At 58.9% G+C, this 12478-nt stretch overlaps 2 protein-coding genes across 5 annotated transcripts in view; one reads left to right on the plus strand and one right to left on the minus strand.

The window, feature by feature from the left end:
- The window catches only part of GPR143 (G protein-coupled receptor 143), a 46270-nt gene extending 41465 nt beyond the window's left edge, over positions 1–4805 (minus strand). The window contains exon 1 of the mRNA XM_044936987.2: positions 4536–4805. Coding sequence (XP_044792922.2) covers positions 4536–4614 — 79 coding nt within the window. The 5' untranslated portion in view covers positions 4615–4805. The remainder of the gene's footprint in view (positions 1–4535) is intronic.
- Positions 4806–9273: 4468 nt separating this feature from the next.
- SHROOM2 (shroom family member 2) overlaps positions 9274–12478 on the plus strand; it is a 152797-nt gene continuing 149592 nt past the window's right edge. Inside the window, exon 1 of one of the 4 annotated variants that reach the window (XM_044937498.2) lies at positions 9274–9696. In XM_044937498.2, the coding sequence (XP_044793433.2) occupies positions 9532–9696 (165 nt within the window). In that variant the 5' untranslated portion in view covers positions 9274–9531. The remainder of the gene's footprint in view (positions 9697–12478) is intronic. The other 3 variants (XM_044937497.2, XM_025277277.3, XM_025277276.3) reach the window with 3 other exon arrangements.

Here is a 12478-nt window from a genome sequence, read left to right on the forward strand (position 1 = left end):
TGGGAAGAGCTGACTTATTTGAAAAGACCCTGATGCTGGGAAATATTGAGGGCAGGAGGAGAAGGGGACGACAGAATGAGATGGTTGGATGGCGTCACCGACTCAATGGACATGAGTTTGGGTAAACTCTGGGAGTTGGCGATGGACAGGGAGGCCTGGCGTGCTGTTGTCCATGGGGTCACACATAGTCAGACACAACTGAGTGACTGGACTGAACTGAACTGATCTGAACTGAAGCGCAGACTTGGAGCTGTGGCTCAAGAAGAAATTGTCGTCAACGGATCTGACCACCTCTGTGAGCCTTTCCAAAGAAGGTTTACAGCCAAGACTCTCAACACAGAAGCGTCTCTCTGAAGTCACCCATTCTGAGTTTGACAGCCCCAAAGAAATGTTTTCTTCCAACAGCCAGAGAGCTCAGAGAAGAATTCACTTCTGTAGATGAGGACTCAGCCTCTGGCTCTTCCTCCAGTAGATTTTAGAGCAAGGCAAGGGCTCCCAAGAGCCAGGACAGATGGGTGTTAACAAATGAGATGTACTCTCCAGGGCTGCTGTTAATTGCTCAGTCGTGTCCCACTCTATGTGACCCATGGACTGTAGCCCACCAGCCTCCTCGTGCATGGGGCTTCTCCAGGCCAGAATACTGGAGCGCATCGCCATGCCCTCCACCAGGAGATCCTCCTGGTGAAGGGATGGAACCCCGCTCTTCCGCATGGCAGGCGGATTCTTTACTGAGCCACCAGGGAAGCCCAATTAGGTATATAGTCTCTTCTAGTTGCCAGCACGAAACTTGGCCCTTCTCAGATATATTTTTAAAATTTATTGATTTATATTTTTTGGCTGCGCTGGTGTCTCCGTTACTGCTCTCAGGCTTTCTCTAGTTGCAGCAAATGGGGACCAGCCAGGAGAGGTGTGGGGTGCCATGTTTTTGGTGCAGGAGCTCTACGGCCCTCAGGCTCAGCAGTTACGACCCACGACCCACGGGCTTAGTCACCCTCTGGCACGTGGCCTCCTGCTGGCCCTGTGAAAAAGGTGTCTCAGTATGCTTGAGCTTACAAACTGAAAGGTACTTGACCCTATAATTTGAAACATACAAGGAAAATTCTGGAACTCCATCCTTCATTACATTTTATAGTTATACATCTGTTAGAATAAAAAATTAAACAATCTGTGCTCTATTTCATGAAGAGGATTAGCTACTGATTGAATCTCTTCCCTGGTGGCTCAGACAGTAAAGAATATGCCTGCAGTGTGGGAGATCCAGGTTCAATCCCTGGGTTGGGAAGATCCCCTGGAGAAGGGAATGGCAATCCACTCCAGTATTCTTGCCTGGGGAATTCCATGGCAGAGGAGCCTGGCGGGCTATAGTCCATGGGGTGTCAAAGAAGCAGACACAACTGGAGGACGAACACATACAGACATAAATCTCTAAAAGTTGATCCAATTCGCCTTGTTGACCGATGCTCTGCTTGTTGATAAGTGAAAGCAGGACCACTTTCATTTCGCTTATCTCTGCTCTATCAAAGGAAATAAACCTTAGACTTGACAAGGTGGAACACACATTCCTGAGACTATCAAATGTCTAGGTTTGGATGCTCAGAGGGTCCAAAAGGATAGACGCTCAGTCTCAAGTCCTAAGCAATGAAGATGAATGTCCAAAAATTGAGAAAATCCACAGAATAAATGTGCTCTGTCTTTTGTTCTTTGTAGAACAAAACCGACATTCCTGTTGTTCAGTCACTAAGTCATGTCCGACTCTTTGTGACCCCAGGGATTGCAGCACACCAGGCTTCCCTGTCCTTCACTATCTCCTGGAGCTTGCTCAAACTCATGTCCAGCCAGTCAGTGATGCCATCCAACCATCTCATCCTCTGTCGTCCCCTTCTCCTCCTGCCTTCAGTCTTTTCCAGCATCAGGGTCTTTTCCAATGAGTCAGCTTTTCACATCAGGTGATGCTTTCGAACTGTGGTGTTGGACAAGACTCTTGAGAGTCCCCTGGACTGCAAGGAGATCCAACCAGTCCATCCTAAAGGAAATCAGTCCTGAATATTCAGGACTTATGCTTAAGGACTGATGCTTAAGCTGAAGCTCCAGTACTTTGGCCCCCTGTTGTGAAAAGCTAGATGCTGACAAACACACTGTACTCTGGGAAATTCTGCCTGAGTTGTTAGTTATTAGAAAAGAAAGCTGTCACCAGCAGAAGTCCACATGGGCTCAATGTCATACTGAATGCTTCCCAAAGGGGTGCAAGTTGGTACATTTTGGCTATGCCTTTCATTCACAAAGCAGAGGTAATGTCACACCACGGATGATTGACAGTCTTGTCATGACATGTGAAACGTGATACAGAAGCCTCAGTGTGACGGGACCACAGACAGACGGGCTCAACTGTGTAATCCCAGGAATGTTGAAAGATTTATGAGGGGCTAAGAGAAGGGCACCTATCTGACAGCAGGCTTGGTGTTGTCTCTTGCAGCATGTTTATTAATGTCAATATAGACTGTGGCTTTATAAATATTCAACTGATGCTAAGCAGAAAGCAAAGAGGAACTAAAGCACCTCTTGATGAAAGTGAAACAGTAGAGTGAAAAAACTGACTTAAAACTGAACATTTGAAAAATGAAGATCATGGCAACTGGTCCCATCACTTCGTGGCAAATAGATGGGGAAACAATGGAAACAGTGACAGACTTTATTTTCTTGGGCTCCAAAATCACTGCAGATGGTGACTGCAGCCATGAAATTAAAGCTCCTCGGAAGAAAAGCTATGACCAACCTAGCCAGCATATTAAAAAGCAGAGAGATTACTTTGCAGACAAAGGTCTATCTAGTCAAAGCTATGGTTTTCCCAATAGTCATGAATGGATGAGAGAGTTGGACCATGAAAAAAGTTGAGTGCAGAAGAATTGATGCTTTTCAACTGTGGTGTTGCAGAAGACTCTTGAGAGTCCCTTGGACTGCAAGGAGATCAAACCAGTCCATCCTAAAGTAAATCAGTCCTGAATGTCCACTGGAAGGACCGATGCTGAAGCTGAAGCTCCAATACTTTGGCCACCTGATGCGAAGAACTTACCCATTTGAAAAGACCCTGATGCTGGGAAAGATTGAGGGCGGGAGGAGAAGGGGATGACAGAGGATGAGATGGTTGAGTGGCATCACTGACTCAATAGACATGAGTTTGAGCAAGCTCCAGGAGTTGGTGATGGACAGGGAGGCCTGGAGTGCTGCAGTCCACAGGGTTGTAAAGAGTCAGACATGACTGAATGACTGAACTGACTGAGTGAAGCTGGAAGGGATGCCTTATGTGAAGATTAAAAAAAAAAAAGCTCAGCAGCATGATGTTTAGTGAGGATGTAGGTAAAATTACACCTGAATTCAAGGAATGACAGTATAACCCCTCTGACTGGCAGATGGGTGATCAGACAACGATTACACAGTGAATGAAGTGAATGAAAATGTGATAGACCACTGCTGCTGTGATTTATGGAGACAAGGATTTCATGCTTTAGTGGACCGAGTGGTCTGAATTTCAGCCCTAGCTAAGATCTAAGGTTTAAATTGAGATTTTTTTTAGTCAACACCAGCTTTCGGGCTGGGAGTGACCAGTGGGAGGGTGAGGGGAGCAGCACTGTGTTGTGAAAGTGAAAGTTGGACTCTTTGTGACCCCATGGACTGTAGAGTCCATTGGATTCTCCAGGCCAGAATACTGGAGTAGGTAGCCTTTCCCTTCTCCAGGGCATCTTCCCAACCCACGGATGGAACCCAGGTCTCCCCCATTGCACAGTTCTTTACCAGCTGAGCCACAAGGGAGGCCTGGTGTTGGGACAGGGCACATCCAAAAACTGTAGGTGCATTTATATGGTCTTTCATCTTTTGGTTGATTGTGTGCTCAATCGCACAGGGTGTCCAGCTCTTTGTGACCCCATGGACTGTAGCCCACCAGGCTCCTCTGTCCAAGGGATTCTCCAGGCAAGAATACTGGACCGGGTTGCCATGCCCTCCTCCAGGGGATCTTTCCCACCTAGGGATGAAACCTAGTGTCCGCGGCCTCTCCTGCCTGTTGTCCGGGCGCGGGAAAAGGCTGGGTTTCAAGCCGCTGCCCCAGCCAGACCTCTGGCCCCACGGGGAGCGCCACTCACCCCCGCGCCCACCCCCTCCAGGTCACAGCCCCGAGCTGCAGCCGTAGTCCGCAGCCTCCTACTCCCCGCGGGCGGGCGGAAGTCCCAAGCGCGCCTCCACCCAAGGCCCCCTCACCTCGGTGCACCCGCCTCTAGGCTCCTTACACTCTCTGGGCATCTCGCGGCAGCCCAAGCGCGTCCTGCCCCTTGATCTGCAGCGGCGCGAGCCCCCAACCAACGCGCGGGATCAGCTCTTCCCCCATCGCGCGCAGTGCGCGACCCCCTTTCCTGTGGGCGTGCCTCGAGCCACGAGTCCCCCGTTTCCAGCGCGCGCAGGCGCCCCCCACCCCCGGCACGCGCGGCCCCAGCCCCCACTTCCTGCGTGCGCGGGGCCAGCCCTTCCCCCGGCGCGAGCCCTACCTTTCCGACGCACATGGCGACCTTTCCTACGCACATGCCGCGAGCCTCCTTTTCCTGTGTGCACTGGGTCCCCCGGCATGCGTGGCACGAGCCCTCACTTTTTGTGCGCTCGGCACCCCTGGCACGAGTCCCGCTTCTTGGATGCGTGGCGGGAGCCGCCCCTTCTTGCGCGCGAGGGGCTCCCCGGCACGCGCCGCGCGAGCCCCCACTTCCTGTGCGTGCGCCACAGCGCGAGCCCCCCGGTTCCTGCACGCGCGGGGTCAGCCCTCCTCCAGGCACGCACGCACGGCGCGACCCCCCCCCCCTTCCTGCCCACGTGGCGCGGCGCAAGCCCCCCTTTTTGCGCGCGCGGATACCCGCCACCCGTGGCGCGAGTCCCCCTTCCTTTGCACTCGGGGACCTCCGGCACGCGTAGCGCGAGCCCCTGCTTCCTGGGTACGTGGAGAGAGCCCCCACTTATTGCGGGCGCGGGGCCCCCTTGGGACGCGCGGAGCGAGTTCTCACTTTCTGCACTCGCGGGGTCAGCCCTCACCCGTGTGCGCGCGGCGTGAGCCCCCGACCCCAGCGCATGCGGCATGGTGCGAGCCCCCCTTCCTGCGCTCGTGAGGCCCCCGGCACGCGTGGAATGAGCCCCCACTTCTTGCGTGCGCGGCAGAAGAACCCCACTTCCGGCGCACAAGGCGCGGCGCGAGAGGCCCCGGGTTCCTGCGCCCGCGGGGTCAGCCCTCCCCCTGGCACGCGCGGCGCAAGCCCCCACCTCCTGGGAGCGTGGCGCGAGCCCCCACCTTGCGCGGGCGGGCCCCCCCAGCCCCGGGACGGGTGTCCTTCCCAGCACACGGAGAGTTCGCCAGTTGAGGGCCGTGTTTCCTCAACTCCCAAGAAGGGGGTCCCCACTCGCGGGACCCACGCCCTCAACGGCATGGAGGGGTTCCCATCCGCGGGCCGTGTGCCCTCAACCGTGTAAGGAGAGGTCCCCACTCGCCGGCCGCGGGCCTCAACTGGGCATACAGGGGTCCCGACCCGTACTGCGCATGCCCAGGAAAACAGTCGGGTCCCAACTCGCGGGCCTGGCATCCTCACTGGCACACACAGGGGTCCCCACCCCCGTGTCGTGTGCCCTTAACTGCGCACGCAGTGGTCCGCAGCACTGGGCTGTGCGCCCTCAACCGCACACTGAGGGGTCTGCACCTGCGTGCCGTGCGCCCTTAACCGCGCACAGAGGCGTCCCCACGCTCGTGCAGTGGCCCTTAAGCACACACGGAGGGCTTCTCACCCGTGGGCGTGTGCCTTCCACCGCGCATGCAGTGGTCCCCACCACAAGGCTGTGCACCCTCAACCGCTCACGCAGTGGTTCTCACTGGCAGGCCGCGTGCCCTCAAGCACACACACAGGGATCCCAATTTGCGGGCCACGCACCATCAACCGCCCACGAATGGGTCCTCAAGGCTGTACGTGCACCCTCAACTGCACACCAAGGATTCCTCACCCCTGGGCTCTGCGCCCTCAACCGCGCATGAAGTTGTCCTCACCACAAGGCTGTGCGCCCTCCACGCCCATGAAGGGCGTCCCCACTCGTCGGCCATGGCCCTCAACCACGCACGGAGGGGTTCCCACTCACGGGCAGCACGCCCTCAACTGGGCACGGAGGGGTCCCGACCCGCCGTATCCGATCCCTGAAAAATGCACAGATGGGTCCCTACTGGTGGGTCTGGCGTCCTAATCCACACATGGAGAGGACCCTACCGTGGGTCGTGCACCCTCAATCGCGCACTGAGGGGTTCCCACCCGCGGGCCGTGCGTCCACCGCGTACTGAGGGGTCTGCACTCGCGGGCCGTGCGCCCTTAAACGCTCACGGAGGGGTCCCCACTCGAGGGCAGCGAGCCCTCAACTGGGCACAGAGGGGTCTCGACCCGCGGGTCGCACAGGGAGGGGTCCCCACGGCGTTACCTGCGTCCTGAAAATGCATAGATGGGTCCCCACTCGCGGGCAGCGAGCCCTCAATTGGGCACGGAGTGGTCCGCACTCGTGGTGCGCAAGCCCTAGAAAACGCACAGACGGGTCCTACTCGCAGGCCGGGCGGCCTCACCGCACAAGGAAGTGTCCCCACACGTGGGCCGCGCGCCCTCAACTCCCACTAAAGGGTTTCCTACTCACGAGCCGCGCCACCTCAACCCTGTAAGGAGGAATCCGCAAACGCGGGCCTTGAGCCCTCAACCGCCCACGGCACGGTCCCCACCGAGGTATGGGCGCCCTGCAAAACTCACAGACAGGTCCCTACTCGCGGGCCAGGCATCCTCACCCTCACACGGAGGGGTCCCCACCGTTGAGTCGCGCGTCCTCAACCGCGCACGCAGTAGTCCCCACCTACGACGGGCCGTGCGCCCACAACTACCATGAAGGGGACTCGCGGGGCACTGGCCCTCAACCACTAATAGTCGGGTCCCCACTTGCCGGCCCCGCGCCCTGAACCACGCACGCTCGAGTCCACCACCCGCGGGTCGGGCGTCCTCACTCGCACACCGACGGGTCGCCACCCGCCCGCGCGGGTCGCGCGCTCACCCAGGCAGCCGAGCACGTCGCAAGTGGCGGCGGCGCGCACTATGCCCACGGAGGCGGGGCCGCGGGCCGAGGTTGGCGGCGAGGCCAAGGCGACCTCGGGACCCGCAGGCCGGCGCCCAGGCCGCAGCTGCAGGAGGCTGAGTGCGAGGCGGAGCGCGCCGCTGCCCAGGCATAGCGCGTGGAAAGCCCGCGGCTGGAAGCCCAGCGCGAGCTGCGTGGCAGAGTCCCGCGTGGGGCAGCAGAAGGTGCCGAGGCGCGGGGAGGCCATGGGTCGTGCTGGGGACGCGCGCCGATCAGCCTGAGTCATGTGCTGGACGCGGAGACCGCGGGCAGGGGGCGTCATGTGCCCTGGGCCTCCCCGCGGCCCCCGCCCGACCCCCCGCGCTGGCAGAAAAGGCGCCAGGCTCGGCGAGGGCAGCGCGGAACGCCACGAGGCCTCACGAGGGTGATGCTTGGCAGCGAGGAGGAGGGGTGAGGGGCGGAGAGCTCAGGGTCGGGAAGTCCGCTCTCCCGCCCGTCAGCAGGCCTTCCCGGGGGGCGAGGGAGGTTAATTCTCCAGAACCGGGAGCCCTCAACAGTGCTGTCTCATCTTAACCCATCTCCCCCAGAAACCACGCGCTCTTGCCAGGTCTGACCAGTCTGGGTTTGTGACATCCATTTTGATCCATTGCCAGTTCATAAACAGTGACTGAGCCGTGATTTGTATTAAAATACTGCCTTTCTATGGCCCCTCTCCGCCAGGGAAATCACTCCCACAGAGCTAGGACTTTCGCTTGAAATCAAACCAGACTGGACACACACACACTCTTTCCTGCGCGCGCGGGCCAGCCCTTCCTTACTCCGGCGCGCGCGGTGCGAGCCCCCCCGTTCCTGCCCACGCCTCGCGGCGCGAGCCCCCACTCTTGTGCGCGCGGGGCCCCTCGCCACCTGCGGCGCTAGTCCCTCTTCCTGCGTGCGTGGAGCCACCCCCGGCCCGCACGGCGCGAGACCCCGCTTCCTGGGCGCGCGCCGCGGCGCGTGCCCCCAGGTTCCTGCGCGGGCGGGGTCAGCCCTCCCCACCGGCGCACGCGGCGCTAGCTCCGCCCCTTCCTGCGCACGCGGCGCGACGCGAGCCCCTACTTCTTGCTCGCGCGGAGCCTCCCGTCACGCGCGGCGCAAGCCCCCCGTTCCTGAGCGCGCGGGGCCAGCCCTCCCCGCGGCGCGCGAGGCGCGAGTACGTCCCCTGTTTCTGCGCGCGCGGGGCCAGCCCTCGCCCGGGAGCGCGCGGCGCGAGTCCCCCCCTTTCCTGCGGCGCGGCGCGAGACCGCAGTTTCTGCGCGCGCGTGGGGCCAGCCCTTGACCCGTACGCGCACGGCGCGAGGCCGCTCCCTTGTGCGCACGCGGCGCGAGTATCCCCCTTTTCTGCGCGCGCGGCGCCACTCGAGTACCCTGGTTCTTGCGCGCGCGGGCCAGTCCTTTGCCCGGCACGCGCGGCGCGAGCCACTCCTTGCGCGCGCGGGTTCAGCCCTCCCCCGGGCGCGCGCGGCGCTAGCCCCGCCCCTTCCTGCGCTCGCGGCGCGACGCGAGCCCCCACATCTTGCACGCGTGGAGCCTTCCATCACGCGCGGCGCAAGCCCCCTCGTTCCTGAGCGCGCGGAGCCGGCTTTCCCCCCGGCGCGCGCGGCGCGCGAACCAGCCCCGCTTCCTACGCGCGCGGTGGGGCGCGAGCCCTCAGTTTCTGGGCACGCGCCCTCAGTTTCTGGGCGCGCGCCGCGGCGTGAGTTCCCCCCGCTTCCCGTTTCTGAGCGCGCCGGGTCAGCCCTCCCACAGGCACGCGCGGTGCCAGACACCGGTTTCTGCGTCCGCGGGGCTAGCGCTCCCCCCGGCGCGCGCAGCACGACGAGAGTCCCCCTTCCCGCGCGCGCGGCGCGAGCCCCCTGTTCTTTCGCGCGCGGCGCGAGCCAAACCCCGTCTCATACGCCCCGCCCCCTGCCCCGGAGCGCGCGCCGGGTCCCGCGGCTCCCCGCCCGCTCCCCTCGGGCCCGCCCCCTCCCCGCGGTTCCCCGCCCCCTCCCCGCCAGCCCGCCCCCTCCCCACGTTTCCCCGCCCCCTGCCCGCGGCTCCGCCCCCTCCTCGCATCTCCCCGCCCTCTCCTCGCGGCTCCGCCCCCTCCCTGCCGGCCCGCCCCCTCCCCGCGGCTCCCTGACCCCTCCCTGCGGGCCCGCCCCCTCCGGGACCCGCCTTCCCCCGTGCGCAGCGCCGCGAGTCCTCCGTACTCCCTCGCGCCCCTGGCCGGTACTTTCCTTGCAAGTTGCAGCGCAAGTTTGCCCGCGGTCGGCGACAGGGGCGCCGAGAGCCTCCCTCGCCCTCGGCCGGCTGGGCTTCTCCAGAGCATATGGGCGCGGGTCAGGCGGCCCCGGGGGCCTGAGCGGCCGTGCCGCCTTTGCGCCCCGCGCCATGGAGGGCGCCGAGCCCCGCGCGCGGCCGGAGCGACTGGCGGAGGCCGAGGCACGGACGGCCGATGGCGGGCGCCTGGTGGAGGTGCAGCTGAGCGGTGGCGCCCCTTGGGGCTTCACCTTGAAGGGCGGCCGCGAGCACGGCGAGCCGCTGGTCATCACCAAGGTGAGGCGGGGCACGGGACTTGCACGGTGACAGCCGGGAGGTGGCCTCGGGGGGCGGGGGATTCGTCGAGGTCAGGAGCGCCGGGCGAGGGGTGGGGGTGGTTTCGGGTGGCGCCCGGGGCCCGGGACTCGCGTTTGCCTGGGTCCGCTGAGAGAACGTGGGGCGCTGGGACCCGCCTTAGGTGTGTGGTCCGGGCGCCACCTGGGCCGCCCTGCCTTCTTTCCCAGCTCTTTTTGGCTCCCGGCGCCGCCGATAGTTTCAATGGCTCCTGTTTCGGATCTCTCCCCTCCCCCTCTTGGAAGGGGCCCGGCCCTCCGCTGTCACTCCCGGCCTTGGTAGTGGCGGCCTGTACCTGTGGGCCAGCCCAGTGGTCTGGGGGGAACGTTCCCACGTGCGCCGGGTGGACAGAGCCTGCCCCTCCTGTGTTAGCCTGTCTGGATGCTTGTTTCTGCACCCCGCCTTGGACCCGCACCCCTTATCTCTAGGATGTGTGGGCGAGCAGCTGCCGGCAGGCCAGCTTCTCCATTCCCAAAAGCCCATCAATATTTACTGACGTTTGGCTTCCAGCCCTAGATCCGCGGCGCCCTGGATACTTGCAAAAAAAAAAAAAACCCTGAAAGTTTTCAGAGTCCTTTATAAAAATGGGATTTGATAATAAGTTGCTAGTGTGTGTGTCCATGGGGTCGCAAAGAGTCGGACACGACTGAGCGATTGAACTGTGTGTGTGTATGTGTGTGTGTGTGTGTGTGTAGGGTTTACTTTAGAACTTTGACTTTTTTTGCCTCGAAATAGAAAACCCATATTGAGACTTAGCAGCCGAGCCTGTATAAACCCGTAAAAACACAAAACCAGTCGTTTGGTTTTCCCCTGGTTAAAACTGTCTGTTGGTCAGTTTCTCTTGGAAGGTCTGGGCCACGCCATTCCTGGGGACAAAGTTCTCTTTAAAATGCAAAAAAAAATTCTTGGCTCGCAGAAGGGTTTGAAGGTGACTTACTGTTTTTTCTCTGCTTTCTTGCTTCACCGCGGCTGGAAGCACTGAACTGACTTCTAACCTGCCCCACCGGATTGCATTTAGGAGGTGGTGTGGCTTTGTTACCTAGATAACAAATGAGAGACCGAACTAATCTTTTTATTTTCTCTCATTTTTTTATGGTTATAAACTAGAGACTCTGAGGGGAAACGTGCACTGAATTTTTGTTGAACTGGGGGTTGAGGCTGTCTTTGTTGTTGTAAATTTCACACAGGTGCAACCTATTAATGCATTGAATTCTTTGAAAAGTAGGAGGCAGCTTAGTGGGCAGACCTTGTGCAGATCTGGTGCTCCCTGCATACCTTACAGCATAGTAGCTTGAGCTTTTTAAATAATGAGTTTTACCAGACATTTCGGATGGTGAAGGTTAAAGATTCACCGGTATCTTACCAGGTGAATCCCCCAAACCTTTAGAACTTCAGGTGTTTCTTTTAAAAAAGAGCACACGCAGATCCAATTCAAGCTGTCTTCCTCGGATCTGTCGTTAGAGCAGATCGAATAAGTGGTACAACATTGTTTAAGATAGTGTCTTGCTTTGGGGGCTTCCACTGGGTAAGAAAACTGCCTAAAAATTCAATTGTTTTACCGGAAGCTGGGGAAAAGGATTTCGGAGTACCTCCCCCTTTTTGTGTACCCCAAGTCGTAACACCCCCACCCCCGAGTTCTTAGTGGCGTTACATCTTCCTGTGCAAGAGGGCCCCCCTCTACAAACCGAAAGAGCGGGGCGGTAGAGCCTGTGGACACAAACCAGGGCCTGTGCAGACCACTGGGGGCTGTTGGCTCCGGATTTAGCCCCTGATGGGCTCTCCCGGTAGTTGCTACGGTTTGGGTGTGTGTTGCTGTGTGTGTCTTAGGTGTATGTGTGTGTGTCTGTGTCGTGTGTGTGTGTGGCTAGACTGGTAGCGGTGTACACACTGTGTGTGTGTGTGTGTGTGTGTGTGTGTCTTTGTTGCTAGACTGGTAGCATTGTACACACTGCGTGGGTATGTGTGTGTCTCGGTGTCGCTAGACTGGTAGCAGTGTACACACTGTGTGTGTGTGTGTGTATCTGTGTGTGGCTAGACTGGTAGCAGTGTCACACTCTGCATGTGTATGTGTTTCTGTGTGTGTGTCTTTGTGTGACTAGACTGGTGGCAGTGTACGCACTCTGCCTTTCCAGATCGTGCTTCAGGGTTTTGCAGAAATAAAGCTGCTTGTGATTTTAACCTGACATGCTCCTATGTCCCTCCCTTAAACTGCTGCTTGGTTTTTATAGGTGTTATACTGTGACTGGAGATAATGTGATTTCTTTGCTTAGGATGGAGAGGATTCAGGACAGTTTGGGATGCCCGTGCTAAATTTCCACGCGCACTTGTGTATATACATGCACACGAGCATGCTGTCACATGCGCATGTGTATTTCTTAACCACATGTTGTAGTGTGTGGTATTGGCAGTGTTTCACCCGCTTGCATTTTCTCCTGGATTAAGTCATCAGTGATGTTTGCTCATGATCCAACAGCTGGTTGTTAACAACTAAAGTAATTAACTGTCACTTTATTAAAAGACGCTTACTCCTTGGAAGGAAAGTTATGACCAACCTAGATAGCATATTGAAAAGCAGAGACATTACTTTGCCAACAAAGGTCCGTCTAGTCAAGACTATGGTTTTTCCAGTGGTCATGTACGGATGTGAGAGTTGGACTGTGAAGAAAGCTGAGCGCCGAAGAATTGATGCTTTTGAACTGTGGTGTTGGAGAAGACTCTTGAGAGT

This window comes from Bubalus bubalis, chromosome X (assembly GCF_019923935.1).
Source record: "Bubalus bubalis isolate 160015118507 breed Murrah chromosome X, NDDB_SH_1, whole genome shotgun sequence".
Lineage (NCBI taxonomy): Eukaryota > Metazoa > Chordata > Mammalia > Artiodactyla > Bovidae > Bubalus > Bubalus bubalis.